At 44.4% G+C, this 15,659-nt stretch overlaps 1 protein-coding gene and 1 pseudogene across 1 annotated transcript; one reads left to right on the forward strand and one right to left on the reverse strand.

The window, feature by feature from the left end:
• Positions 1-4,242: 4,242 nt before the first annotated feature.
• Positions 4,243-9,447, reverse strand: LOC119331913 (annotated as a pseudogene).
• Positions 9,448-13,969: 4,522 nt separating this feature from the next.
• Positions 13,970-14,781, forward strand: LOC119329953. The gene is made up of 2 exons (XM_037603055.1): positions 13,970-14,503; positions 14,551-14,781. The coding sequence occupies exons 1-2, from the start codon at positions 13,970-13,972 to the stop codon at positions 14,779-14,781; spliced, it is 765 nt and encodes a 254-aa protein (XP_037458952.1).
• Positions 14,782-15,659: the final 878 nt, after the last annotated feature.

The raw sequence follows: 15,659 nt of genomic DNA on the forward strand, positions 1-15,659 counted from the left end.
CGAGGGCGAGGGCGACGGCGGGCGGCGTCGAGGGCGAGGGCGACGGCGGGCGGCATCAAGGGCGAGGGCGACGGCGGCGGTGTTGATTCGGAGAAGACGAGAAGGGGTTCGGGCCCTTGTATTTATAGCCCCCCCCCTTTAGTCGCGGTTGGGGAGGCGACCCGCGACTAAAGGGCTTTTTTGGCGGGTTTTTGTTCCCGCGCGCAACGACCTTTAGTCGCGGTTGGGCAGGCCAACCGCGACTAAAGGTATTCTTAAAATACTTTTTTTTTTCCAAAATGTTAAAAATACAAATAATATATCGAAAAATTCAGAAAAATAAAACTAATTCAATTCAATATGTTAAAAACACAAATATTATATCAAAAAATTTAGAAAAATAAAACTAATTCAATTCAAAATTCTAAAAATACAAATAATATATCAAAAAATTAAGAAAAATAATATCGCGGTTGGTGCTCTTTTTATCTTGGGCGATCGTGTAAAATGTATTCCCATTTATCTCGTACCCTTGGAAAGTCGTTATAGTCGAAGATGGTGTCTTGGCCAACATGTACAGCTGATCTACAACATCATTGTCATTCATTAAATGTTTTCTCAACCAACTGCCGAAAGTCTCCATGTGGGCCTTCCTAATCCAGGATTCAGGCTTCCCCGGGTTGTCCGAGCGTAAAATATTCTTGTGTTTCTCAAAGTACGGAGCCACCAAGCTGGAATTGGTCAGTACAGTGTGGTGTGCTTCAGTCAGAGAATGGCCGTCCATACATGTCGTTGATTTCCTTCCGATCGTGCCTTTTCCACTTAGTCTCCCCTCGTGCCGCGATCGAGGAAGACCAATCGGCTTAAGGTCAGGAACAAAGTCAACACAAAACTCAATTACCTCCTCATTTCCATAGCCCTTGGCGATGCTTCCTTCTGGCCTAGCACGGTTACGAACATATTTCTTTAATACTCCCATGAACCTCTCGAAGGGGAACATATTGTGTAGAAATACAGGACCGAGAATGAAAATCTCTTCGACTAGGTGAACCAAGAGGTGCATCATAATATTGAAGAAGGATGGCGGGAACACCAACTCGAAACTGACAAGACATTGGATCACATCGTTCTGTAACCGTGGTAGATCTTCTGGATTGATTACCTTCTGAGAGATTGCATTGAGGAATGCACATAGCTTAACAATGGCTACTCGAACATTTTCTGGCAGGAGCCCCCTCAAAGCAATCGGAAGCAATTGCGTCATAATCACGTGGCAGTCGTGAGACTTCAGGTTTTGGAACTTTTTCTCCGCCATGTTTATTATTCCCTTTATATTGGACGAGAATCCAGACGGGACCTTCATACTGCTCAGGCATTCAAAAAAGATGACCTTCTCTTCTTTGGTCAGAGCGTAGCTGGCACGACCTTGAAACCATTCCGGATGCCGGTCATCAGGGTCTTTCAAACGTTGCTGGTCCTGCCGTGCTTCCTTAGTATCATTTGTCTTCCCATACACGCCCAAGAAGCTTAGGAGGTTCACGCAAATATTCTTCGTAACGTGCATCACGTCGATTGCAGAGCGGACTTCTAGGACTTTCCAATATTCTAGCTCCCAGAATATAGATTTCTTCTTCCACATGGCTGCGTGCCCGTCAGCTCCCTTCGGAACTGATTGTCCGCCAGGACCCTTTCCAAAGATGACTTTCAAATCCTTGACCATATCAAATACCTCAGCACCAGTGCGTTCCGCAGGCTTCGGCCGGTGATCTGCCTTGCCGTTGTAATGCTTGCCTTTCTTTCTTACTGGATGAATTTTCGGAAGAAATCGACGATGCCCAAGGTACACGTTCTTCTTACAATTTGGCAAATGTACACTTTCAGTCTCATGTAAGCAGTGCGTGCATGCATTGTATCCCTTATTTGACAGTCCCGAAAGGTTACTAAGAGCAGGCCAATCGTTGATGGTTACGAAAAGCAACGCTCGTAGGTTAAATTCCTCTTTTTTGTGCTCATCCCACACACGGACACCAGGTCTGCCCCACAGCTGTAGAAGTTCATCAACTAATGGCCTTAGGTACACATCGATGTCGTTGCCGGGTTGCTTCGGACCTTGGATGAGCACTGGCATCATAATGAACTTCCGCTTCATGCACAACCAAGGAGGAAGGTTGTAGATGCATAGAGTCACGGGCCAGGTGCTATGGCTGGAGCTCTGCTTGCCAAAAGGATTCATGCCATCTGTACTTAGACCAAATCTTATGTTCCTTGCGTCGGCTGCAAAATCTTTGAACTCTCTGTCGATCTTTCTCCATTGCGTTCCATCTGCGGTGTGTCTCAACTCCCCGTCCGACTTACGGTCCTCTTTGTGCCATCGCAACAACTTGGCATGCTCTTTGTTCCTGAACAGACGTTTCAACCGTGGTATTATAGGAGCATACCACATCACCTTGGCGGGAACCCTCTTCCTGGGTTTCCCGCCCTCAACATCGTCACCAGGGTCATCGCCTCTGATCTTATAACGCAATGCAGTGCATACCGGGCATTCATTCAAATTCTCGTATTCACCGCGGTAGAGGATGCAGTCGTTGATGCATGCATGTATCTTCAGAACCTCTAAACCTAGAGGGCAGACAACCTTCTTTGCTTCGTACGTACTGGCGGGCAACTCGTTATTCTTTGGAAACATATTCTTCAACATTTTCAGCAAGTTTTCAAATGCCGAGTCAGCTACACCTGCCTGTGCCTTCCATTTCAGCAAATCCAGTGTGCAGCCCAGCTTTTTCAGACCATCATCGCATCCAGGGTACAACGACTTTCTGTGATCCTCTAACATGCGATCCAAATTCTCCCTCTCCTTTTCAGTTTCGCAGCGTCTCCGTGCATCAGCAATGGTCCGACCAAGATCATCAACGGTCTCATCACGTGCCTCTTCTTCACCTTCACCTTCACCTTCCCCTTCACCTTCCCCTTCACCTTCCCCTTCACCTTCAGCATCCTCCATGAAAGTATCACCGGAATGAGCAAGATAGCTTTCATCGATGAAATCATCCCCTCTTCATCTTCTTCCATTATAACCCCTCTTTCTCCATGCTTGGTCCAACAATTATAGCTTGGCATGAAACCGTGCCGAAGCAGGTGCAGGTGAACTTCTCTTGAGGAAGAGTAACCCTTCTGATTCTTACAGTCAACACATGGACAGATAACAAAACCCTTCTGCTTGTTCGCATTAGCCACTACGAGGAAATCTTTCAAACCCGTAGTGAACTCGCGGGAGAGTCGGTTACCGTACATCCATTGCCGATTCATCTGCATTATTATAATATAAAATATATAATTAACCATCATGCATTTGTTAAAGTAACTAGCTATAAACAATAGAAATTAAACAATGAACAACACACATGCATATTTTATCAATGACACACATGCATGAAAGGTTCAAGTTGCTAACCGCGATCGAGGAGGAACCTCAAGTGTGGCTCCAACACTTCATATCATGTTTGTTTCACGCTGTTGGGCATTTCATCAAACACCTTGTGTGCATAAGAGGAACCAAAAGCAAACCTACACCCCCTTGTGAAGAGAAGTGGCACCAAATGGCTAAGTGAGTGCGCTGAACTGGTATATATAGGGGAGGAGCTTTAGTCGCGGTTGGCCAGGCCAACCGCGACTAAAGGCCTTTGGGCACCTTTAGTCGCGGTTAGCCTGGCCAACCGCGACTAAAGCCCCTCACGTGCACCAGCTGGCCACCGAGCGCCCTGGCCCAAGCCTTTGGTCGCGGTTCGTCTGCCGAACCGCGACTAAAGACTTCATTAGTCGCGGTTCCTACAGTTTCGCGACTAATGGCGCTGGACGGAAGCCTCTTTTTCTACCAATGTAATCTAATCAGACGAACACCACAACTACTCAGCACTACTAGCTTTACTCAGTCACAGATCCAGCAGAATTACATGAGGGAGGAAGATAGGTGTTTCGCTTCCGCCCTTCTCAGGGTTCTTCGATTCAATTTTTTTTTTTGAAAAGGGAAATATATTAATATCAAACCGATATCAATTAAACCCAGCCTCTGCAACAACAACATGTCTAAAAACATCCAGGATGCACACAACCAAAAAAGAAAATAAAAAGATAAAAAAAACGTCACGGTGATCAATCACCCGCAGTAGCGGCACTCTAACTACCACCAAAGACAGCACCCGGACTATAGATGAGGTTCTCCAAAAGTAACGCCTCCAAGAAGGAAACAAGGCACAAGCATTGTCGTTGCCCGATCAAAGATCTTAGGTTTTCACCCTGGAGAAATATCGCGTTCACAAAACAATGCCTTCAACAAGGCCATTGCCAGGCATAACCAACAAAGACCAGACCTTGGGTTTTCATCCTTGAAATCACGACTCGGTACTCAGAGGAAATCTTCGATTCAAATGATCCACCCGGATGCCTCTATAGAACAGGGAAGCGATATATAATTTACATACCAAACATGCACAGTTGTGGCCCACTGTCTAATACCGGACCCAGTCATTGCCAGCATATATCGCTTGGAGGCAGCATGAGGTCTGGCTGACTTGCTGGACCCGCCCTCTAGTTCTCCTGCTTCTGGGGTGTCACCACTTCGGGAGTTGTGCTACAGGGTCTTCATTTTCGACAACGCCCTTCATCTTCAGTTTACGTCCCTCTTCAGCTTCAGTTTCACTTTCCGCTTCAGCTTCAGTTTTACGTTCCACTTTCGCAAATTCACCTTCTGCACGCTTGGCCAGGGCATGATCTCGACGTTTCTCTGCTGCATCCAGAATGGAACTGTTAAATCAGGTAGGGATGTCCACACATGCACACACGCACCCCTCTCTTATGTTTCTTAGGTATGTGATTATTCAGCCCATGAGCGGTGATATTTTTAGAACAGACACTCAAAAGCCTATGACAAGGCGAACTGGTGTTTGCTCCAACAATCCCTGGGAATGGAGGTTTAATTGCTGGCATTTCTTATTTAGTATGTGAAAAATAATCGGTGTGCCTTTAGCGGCCCTCTACTTTAAAAAAAAAGGTGAATATATTAATATCGCGAAGATACCGATTACACCCAGCTTCTGCACCAACTAAATATCGGTGTGCATGTAGCAGCCCTCTACTAGCATCGATGATATGTTCGGCAGCTGGCTTTTAGGGTAGGAAAGCAATCACGGGATAAATTCTTAGTGGGTGCAACTTCCATATGCGGTCTCTTTAGTCATGCATAAATTATATTATATTTGGCAATGAAAATGTTTGGCTGGAAAAAGTAGCTTCAGAAATCTGGGCAGGGAGCGTGTTTAGAATTTCAGGTTAGTGCAGGGAACATATAGATTAAAGTAGGATGACGAAAAAGAAATGATCTGGGTCTGGGGGAGCAGAGAATATGTACCTGGCTGATGGGTGAACTTTTTCCAAGATCAATCTTACGTAGTTCATTAACAATCTGTGCTATTGTAGGCACTCGTGTTCTGTCATCCTCCACACCTTTTAACACTATTTCGATGCATCTCCTCACTTCTTCAGATACATGGGGCGACATTGTTGCCTGCACCTTCATTCACCGGTTTTCACATACCTGGTTAACTGAAACATTCTGCCAAAAAAGGCTGGCTATGGTGGAAAAGAGATTGATCCACAGGAGAAAATGATATGTACCTGACCTACTGGTGAGCTTTTAGCAATACCAATGTTACTTAATTCCTTCACAATCTGGGCCATCGTAGGCCTTCGAGTTCGGTCATCCTCCACACATTTTAATGCTATTTCCATGCATGTCCTCACTTCTTCAGATACATGGGACGGCATTGTTGCCTGCAGCCTCACTTGCCATTTTTCACATACCTACATATATAATTGAAATATAATGCCTATAGAAGTGTGCACGAACATCGTGGGGGTGAGGCACAATAAAATACATGTGAAAAAATGTTTTCCATGATACTGGATCCTTTTCCTTACATGCTCAATAAATTCTTCCCGACGGGTGTGTGCATAGTTGGAAAAGCCCTCCTTTCCCGCCATCATTTTTAAGATTATGACCCCGAGACTAAATACATCAAACTTCTGACTGATCAGATGTTCGTTGATGTATTCTGGTGGCATGTATCCACTGCAATACATCAAAAAGATTTTTTTACATGTCCAAGAAAAGAAGTTGATTAAATATTTCTGAATAACTAACTTACTATGTTCCTTTAATAACTCCAGATGTTGTCATATAGGTTTGCGTTGTATCAAAGAGTCTTGACAAACCAAAATCACCAATTTTTGCCACCATATCCTTATCCAGCAAAATATTTCCGGGTTTTAAGTCCAGATGGTAAATGGGAGGAACTTCATTATGAAGGTAATGTAAACCGTCACATATTCCTCTTATTATATTGTAAGATTTGTCCCAATCAAGTTTGCAGGATTCAGCTGTGTAAGTAAATTAGTATATTAGTATTATCAAGTATGTTGTCTCTAAGACATATTCCACCATACTGCCTGATTTCCACAGCCTAGATGCTACAAAAAAAGATCCATTATCTCCCTCAACCCTAACATATATCTCCTTTCTTGTTGGTTGCTACTCAACACCTAGCCGAAGCATGAATCATATGTATGGATCCAAGGGTGAATAAATAGACCGTGTTTCCCCCCTTACATAGTTGATTATGTTGTAAGAAGTTCAAATATAATTTAGTGCAACTAGTGCAGAATCATACCTGAAAGTTGATCGTCAAGACTTCCTCGTTGCATGTATTCAAAACAAATCATTCTTTCTATCACACTAGCAGAAACATGTTTTCCTTCGTGCTCAACAATTATTGGTGATGTATGGTGGCAGTAGCCAACTAACCGTACAATATTTTCATGCCGGGCCCTCATTACATTATTAACCTCTTTATTAAATAGCTTGTCATCAATCGGCAACGTTTGATGAAGTTTCTTAACAGCAATTTCTTCTCCATTGTCCAACACTCCCTGTTGAAAATCTTTGTTTTATGCACATCATTCTTGTATTTAACAGTAGGGTTCATATGAAAGTCAGAAGATGAAGCAATACCATACCTTGTAAATAACTCCACATGCACCACGGCCAACTATGTTCTACTCGGAAAAAACATTTGTTATATGTTCTAAGAACTCGAATGCAAACTCCCTTATCCTATATAGATCACCTACAGATGAGCACTCAACAATATCAATCTTATTCATTCTTTTTATGATCTCACTTATACTAGGCCTGTTCACTCGATTGGACTCCACGCATTTTAGAGCTATTTCGATGCCTGTTTTAACTTCGTCTGAAGTATGCTTCGATACTGTGCCCTGCGTTCCATTGACCCAGAATCCATGTACCTGCAGAATTGAAACGTTTCCTTAGCTTGCATGCCTAGATGTATTGCACAACCTAATATTTGTAAAAAAAATGTTAATTTCACAATATAGGTTTTTTTTTTCATACACGCTCAATAAATTCTTCGGGAGGAATGTCTGCACATTTAGTATAGCTCTCCTTTCCTGCCATTATTTGTAAGATTATGACACCCAGACTGAATACATTAAACTTTGGTGTGATGAGCCGTTTACTGATGTATTCCGGTGGCATGTATACACTGCATAGTACAAAAAGAATTTATTTTCACAAAAAAATTCATAGAAGAATTGGATTACTTCTCATGGCTGTTAAGTGTTGACGTACCTTGTTCCCATAACTTCTGATGAGCTGGGGGTTTCTATTGTATCAAAGAGTCTAGAGAAACCAAAACCTCCAATTTTGGGCATCATGTCCTTATCCAGCAAAATTTTGGTAGGTTTTAATTCCAAATGCCAAATAGGCTCTTCGAATCCTTTGTGAAAGCAATGTATACCCTCACAGATGCCCTTAATTATTTCGTAACATGTGTGCCAAACAAGCGCACATGGTTCATCTATGGAAGTAAACAAAATGTGTATTACCAGGATGTAAAGTTTACGGAACATCAATTTTTTGTGCCTTAAAAAATGATAGTGTAAGTAGAGCATAATCGTACTAGAAAGATGCTTGTCAAGGGTTCCTCCCTGCAAGTATTCGGAGCATAGAAATCTTTCTTTCACTCTAGCAGAAACATGCTTTCCATTGCGCTCAGCAAGCACTTGTGTTGTATGATGGCTGTAACCAACTAACTGTATAGTATTTTGATGTTGGACGCTCATAAGATTGTTGAACTCATTTTTAAATTCCTCGTCGTCAATCCCTGGCATGACATTAAGCTTCTTCACAGCAATGTATTCCCCATTGTCTTGTACTCCCTGTCAAAACATATCTATTTAAGTCACTATATGTTAACATACTGTATTGTTGATTAAGCAAAAAAAATTGCAGGGAGAGGTTGATTAAGCATTTAATACTATGGATGATAGAAATTAATGGATCACGGTGATTAATATTTGTTCTAATTCGTTCCCTTGGAGGAGATGTTGGTTTGTGCCTGCAAGTCATACCAATTTTGTTGCATAATTTTTTTTCTGAAGATCGGAACTTATATGCCCGAGTATTAATATAGGACCCTAATAAGTGATACACATGTGACACGAACACATGGCAACTCCGAACATTTTTATGGCAGTTTAATGACGCGAAGTTGACAACTTTAGTTTCAAGCATGGCAATCTGTTCGGATGGCAAGTTTTAGTTTCTTTTTGTCTGTTGTTTCTTATCGGATGGCAACGATTGGAGTGCTTCATGACACACGTGTGACGCTTATCATTTGGGTTAATATTTTGGTAAGGAAAAGATTAGGCCAGAGTAGTGTGCAAGTCACTTGAAAAACAAAAGATGGACATAGGTAACAATAATAGTAATCAATGGAGTACCTTGTAAACTACTCCATGCCGACCACGACCAATTATGCGATCCTCGGAGAAATTCTTTGTGATATGAATAGAAATAATAGAAATCGACTCGACGCCTGAGCCCCGTTGTTGTTCACGTCAGAAACGAATTCTCCATCAAAACTGGAAAGAACAGTACTAAAATCTGAAGAAGTACTAGTAACAGTACCAGCGAGAACGGCGATTGCTGTCAACGCTTTCGACTTCTGTCTGCGGTCCTTGAGCTCGACCTTCACCACGAACTGTTGCTGCAATCCTCAAGAGAACAAAACGACGTACATGAGCAACCGACTGAGGCCTGCGAATCAGTATCTTACTAGCTAGCTAGAGGGCAACGGCTACAGAGCAGCAAGAGTTTATCAGCTGTAATCTCTCACCTTCATGGCGGGGCGGCAGCCGGCCGGGGATTATGGCTAGAAAGAATCACGGCGGCAGTGGGCACATCAACCTCGTCTCCGTCCGTCAGGATCCTCCTCAGGGGCAAGTGGATTGCAAACTAGATCTCCATGCCGCCGAATGGAAAATTGATCTCCAACTGCTACCAAAGCTTGTGGCCCTCACAACCACAGCCGCTAATCAGAAGGAGATTACGCAGCGGACCACACAGGCGTGGGGATCACCACCTTGTCCCTTCAACCTCCTTTCTTCTCATCCACTACTTTTCCCCCTCTCCCCATCCGAGTCTTTTCCGGTCAATCTCAGAACAGGAGGTGAGAGCATCTACAACGGCAAGTCCTCAAACGTCCGCGGACACCTTGAGACGCGTTTACTCGCGGTGACCCGACAACACATAAATAACCGATTTTATAACTGGATACATCATCAAATCCATATTATTATCTGCAATGTGAAATCTAATCTAAGCGGAGCTCGTTCAACTTTGCCGTGCCCATGTCCTTATCGTTTCAAGGCAAACTATACATGGCGCGAATGAGCTTCGACCCCAAAGAGAACTCAGATATACTTCAAGTTGATCCACCACCACCACCACCGCCACACGAGACACGACCATCATGTGGATGTGGTGGGCTCAGCTGGTTCCTCCTCATTGACATTGCCACCACCCAAGTTGATTGCCACAATTCCAGCCGAGAAGCTCACCCGTCCCATCCACCTAGTAGAATGCGACTCGCAGATCCTTGTGACCGGCTATACCGATCGCTCTTGGTCACATATGATCATCCATAGGCTTGCGGATCTAATTACATCGGAAAAGCCGATTCCGGTAACAAGCATTGGGGACACGGCTTTGTTCCTTAACAATGTGAGGAGCCTTTCTGTTTCCTCAAATGGGGCATTGCCCACTATTGTCAGCAACACCATTGTTCAGGCCAGCCTGGCAAATGGGTCACTTACCGAGTACAACCTTAGCACCGACGCTTGGTCACGGCCTATGGATGGTTGCATCCTACGCGGCCCCGTATTCGGCCCATGTTGCCTTATCTACCATATCTACACCTGTTGCATTCGTGAATACTGGTGAGTCAGATCTGTACCACCTCTTTTTTTTCATCGATCTCTGCATTGTTTTTCACTATTTTTGTTATAAGTTAGTTAGGCGAGCCGATTGATTTTCTTTTCTTCTTTCAGGAACAAAGGACAACTGTGCAACCGGAACAAAGCTTGCAGGTGGCGAGTGAAGGGAAAGTGGCGCACAGGGGTATAGTCCGTGTTGCTTAAATTTCAACACTTTTGCTGCTAATCTATTTATTATTCATGCGTAACTGGTACCACTTGTTCTTTATGTGTTGCTGGTACATTGTCGCCGCCCTTGATCTCAAACATGCAGGGGTTTTATAGCTTCAGCTGTGAAATTTTCTTATATGCCAGTATAGAATTAGTTATCAATGGGAACACTTTTTTTCACTCTAAACACTAGGAACACACTGTTATGATTTCAATATTTGGACACCAGAGTCATAATATATATGCAGATTTGCACATCCGCAGAGTTACACATATTCCATGACCCGTTGCTCATTTTTTTAACACCAGCCAACTTAATGTGCTATATCCTTTCCCATTTCTGGATGAATAATGCTCATATTTAATGGCTCACTCATTGTTTTCTTTTCTTATGTTGATGTTTTATCCATGATGTACTTTTCTGCATTTATTTTTGAATACACTAGTTTGATTTTTATAATTACCCCTGACTTAATGGCATTGTACTTGTCTTTCACCAGGCGTAATTGATTTGCTATTGAGATCACCATGATTGGTTTGTTATTTGGATGGTACTTGGATTTTCTCAGCCTCCACAATTTTTTGCCACCACCAAAGCGGAGAGATTCCATTGCTGAATTCGCTATTGTCATGTACTCATGTTGAGTAGGTAGGGTTTGAATTAGGATTTCTCTACAAATCGAACATTATATTTTTATTTTTTAGCATGGCAAACACTACACCATGACATTTTATTTAAGGCCGGTAAAACCGCCAACAAAAGTGGCCTTAAAGGGCATATAATTTGTCGGCAATAATCCGTTCGAAACCTTGACACTTCGAGGGAGAGTGTCCAGGTTGGAAGGAAGGAAGGGAAGTTCCATTGCAAGCCAGAGCCAGATGAAGAATGACTAACTCGAGTCAAAAACTTGTTCTCATAGATTGCGACTTCCCAAGTCGGTAGATAGACTCCTTTTAAACAACTTGTGAAACTGTTAATTATGTGTTGAGACATGTTTGTTGCCATTCACTTGTTACTATGTTTGCTTCCATAATACTCATGATTATTGTATCGACATTGTAATGTGTTGTGTGCATGTGGATGATTGTTTGGATGTTGAGACAGCATTTTATATATGTAATGCAATGTGATGATCAAGTGCAAAATGCTGCAACTGCGTGATTAAAATGCTGTCATGGTAGCAAAAAACACTGCCGCGGCAGTATTTCTTCACTAGGAGTAGATTACTACCAGTGGCGGACATCAAAAGTCCTTGCACTGCTGCCACACATAGCTTTGGCGAGCATAAACAAACAGCCCCATTGATACCTGGAGTTTCTGTGACGGGCGCTATAAACCACCACCCACCACTGCTGGGCTTTTGCGGCCCGCCAGGGCAAGTTATTCCTGGAGGAGTGGAAGGTGGGATGGGTTCGTCGAGAATCAAACACTGCGGCGCATGCAATGGCGAAGGGAAGGATCGTCAAATGATCGGTGTAAAGTGTGGTTGCATGTACCACCTGATTGTATTCTGCATGTAGTCGCAACCGAAATTCCTGAACTTGTTGATTAAATAGATACATGATGTTATTCTAAAGAAATGTATTATACACAAAACCCGCCGTGTATCATTGTAGGCAAGTTCTCCATCGCAATTCTCCTGCCACTGGACAAGAGGGCCGAAGATGTTGGCGGGTCAGTGTTGGCGTCCACCGGATCCAGGTTGGATTAAGATCAACGTCGATAGTGCTCTAGACCTTGAAGATTGGCAGGGAGGCGCCGACGGGGTTGCACGTTCTCATCTGAATTTCCTTCCCGCACGGAGCAAGCCACTGAGTGGGATCACTAATCTGATGGTTGCTGAGTTGTTGGCGCTCCGCAAAGGTACAATTTTCGCACAACTCATAGGCTACTTAAATGTGATAATGGAGATGGATAATTTGGTGATTGTGGATCTCTGGTCATTGTGTGACAATTCTCAGTCAATTGCCATGCCTATCATTAGGGAAATAGGGAAAATTGCTCTTAGTTTTTCTTCTTTTTCGGTTATACATGCTAGCAGGACTTAATGTGCTATATTGTCCGAACTTGTTGATTAAATAGATACATGAAGTTATTCTAAAAAAAAGTTGTATTATAAAAAAACACCGTATATCATTGTAGGCAAGTTCTCCATCGCAATTCTCCTGCCACTGGACAAGAGGAAGATGTCGGTGGGTCAGCGTTGGCGTCCACTGGATCCAGGTTGGATTAAGATCAACGTCGATAGTGCTCTAGACCTTGAAGGTTAACAGGGAGGCGCCAGCGGGGTTGAACGTTCTCATCTGAATTTCCTTCCCGCGTGGAGCAAGCTACTGAACGGGCTCACTAATCCGATGCTTGCTGAGTTGTTAGTGCTCCGTGAAGATACAATTTTCGCACAACTCCAAGGCTACTCAAATGTGATAATGGAGATGGATAATTCAGTGATTGTGGATCTCTGGTCGTTGCGTGACAATTCTCGTTCAATTGCCATGCCTATCGGGAAATAGGGGAAATTGCTCTTAGTTTTTCTTCTTTTTCGGTTATACATGCTAGCAGGACTGCTAATGGTTCCGCTCATCTATGAGATAGACGTGCTCGGGTGTTAGATGCAACGGAAAGTTGTGAGCCCTGATTTTCTTGTAAGCACCCTGAGGGCTGAGTGTAACCGTATGATACTTTCGTAATAAAGCTCCCTTTGATGCAAAAAAAAGGTCTCCTTCCCCGCCCAAGCGGGAACCCGTGGAGCAATCCCTCTCTGCTGCTCGTAGGATTTCGAGTCCGCTTTGAAATCCATTTAGTGGTACACAAATATGTTGCAAGCGATCTAGCCGGCAATTTGACTTGTCGTGGTGCGAGTGGATAAGTCGAACAGGGGTGAATCTTCAACGAGAAGATCGGAGGAACAAGAAGACAATAAATCAAGATTAGGAAGAGACTGTTAGGTAATCTTGTCTAAGTCTAAATCTAGAACATAAGAGTCTGATTCGTATGCAAGTTTAGGTTAAAACTTGTGCACGTGAGTGAGTGGTACTAGAGTTTGAATACTACTCCCTCTGTAAAGAAATATAAGAGTGTTTAGGTCACTACTTTAGTGATCTAAACGCTCTTATATTTCTTTACGGAGGGAGTAGTAGGTTTGCTAATTTGGTTGGTCTCCAAGTTGTTTACGTGAGGAGCTAAAAGTTGGTAAGTACATGCACGTTTGTGCGCTGTCCGTGTAGACGTGTTTAGTAGTAGTTCGAGTCAGTTTAGGACTCGTCAGATCGGTCTGGTTCGGTTCGGAGGTCTAAATCCTGCGTGCGTCTATATAAGCGTGTCCTTGGGTAGAAAAGTTTTTTATGCGCATGTTCATTCTTTTTTATATGATGGTTCCTAAGGATAGAATTCCAACAAAATATTCAGTTCATTTTTCCCAAGAGTTCCCAGATGTCCTTAATTTCCAGCAACAGCAGCAAACATCGCCGGCGCCGTCCCACTGTGCATCATGCATCCAGCGGCGTCTCCCCAGGCGCCGGCACGGCGGCGCCCTCCCCCTGGGCGTCGATGAACCAAGACTTGATCCGCCTGATCACCTGGCTGGTGCTGGCCGGAGACTTACTCGACTACGTCCGCTTCCGCGCGGCCTGCCGCCACTGGCGGTCCAGCACCGTCTGCCCACGCGGCCGCGGCGTCGTCGACCCACGGTTCCACCCACGGCGCTGGATGATGTTCCCGGAGGGCCACGGCCTGCACCCATCCCACACCAGGCTCCGCGGCTACGTCCGCTTCCTCAACCTCGACACGGGGAGGTTCGTCCGCGCCAAGCTCCCGGCCTTCAAGGACCACTGCGTCCTAGACTCGGTGGACGGCCTGCTGGTCATGCACAGGGACGAGGACACGGCCGTCCGCCTCCTCCACCCTTTCACCAGCGACGTCGTGGACCTCCCGCGGCTCGTGACCCTCGCGCCGCACATCGACCTGGCCCTGCCCGGGGCCTTCCTCCCGGCGCAGAGGTGCTACTACCTGAGAGAGGAGTGTGCGCTTCCGTCAGCGTCAGCGCCGCCGGAGTTGTCACCGTCTTTCTTGCGCTGCATCGGATGGGCCGCGTCGCCATCCCCACCTCCCGGGATCAGCAATGGCACATGTCAACCTGGCACATTTCAGTTTCAGTTTCAGAAAAATTTCAGCACCAACCGAAATCACTGAATTTCAGTGATTTCAGTTTTCATTTCAGCCAAATGACCGAAATATTCACTTGAATTCAACTAAAAATTTGAAAATTTTAAAAAATATTTTGAAAATTATTGGAATTGTTGTGCTATACTGAAATTGCTGAAATAATTTGGCCGAAACGTAATATTTTAGTGCCTGCTGAAATTACTGAAATTCAGTGAATTTCACCGAAATCTCACTGAAAGTGAAAACCATGGTTACAACACACCCTTATCGTTTCAAGGCAAACTATACATGGCGCGAATGAGCTTCGATCCCAAAGAGAACTCGGACATATTCCAAGTTGATGCACCACCACATGATGTGGTGGGCTCATATGGTTCCTCCTCATTGACATTGCCACCACCCAAGTTGATTGCCACAATTCCAGCCGAGAAGCTCACCTGTCCCATCCACCTAGTAGAATGCGACTCGCAGATCCGTGTGACCGGCTATACCGATCGCTCATGGTCGCATATGATCATCCATAGGCTTGCGGATCTAATTACATCGGAAAACCCAGTTCCGGTAACAAGCATTGGGGACAAGGCTTTGTTCCTTAACAATGTGAGGAGCATGTCTGTTTCCTCCAATGGGGCATTGCCCACTGTTGTCGGCAACACCATTGTTCAGGCCAGCTTGGCAAATGGGTCACTTACTGAGTACAACCTCAGTACTGACGCTTGGTCACGGCCTATGGATGGTTGCATCCTAAGCGCCCCGTATTCGGCCCCTGCTGCCTTATCTACCATATCTACACATGCTGCATTCGTGAATACTGGTGAGTCGGATCAGTACCACCTCTCTTTTTGAATAATTAATAAAGTGGATGCATGCATCTCCGAGATGTAGAGGCCGGGGGCCATCCTTCTTTTTTTTAAAGTGCCACCTCTCTTTTTTTTCATCGATCTCTACATTGTTTTTC

The sequence above is a fragment of the Triticum dicoccoides genome, chromosome 7A (genome assembly GCF_002162155.2).
Source record: "Triticum dicoccoides isolate Atlit2015 ecotype Zavitan chromosome 7A, WEW_v2.0, whole genome shotgun sequence".
Classification (NCBI taxonomy): domain Eukaryota; kingdom Viridiplantae; phylum Streptophyta; class Magnoliopsida; order Poales; family Poaceae; genus Triticum; species Triticum dicoccoides.

Bases quoted from the DNA above. Each gene is read 5' to 3' on its own strand.
- LOC119329953 (XM_037603055.1), top strand. From the start codon at position 13,970: ATGTCCTTAATTTCCAGCAACAGCAGCAAACATCGCCGGCGCCGTCCC. The intron at 14,504-14,550 runs GCCCTGCCCGGG...CTACTACCTGAG, and splicing joins TCGCGCCGCACATCGACCTG to AGAGGAGTGTGCGCTTCCGT.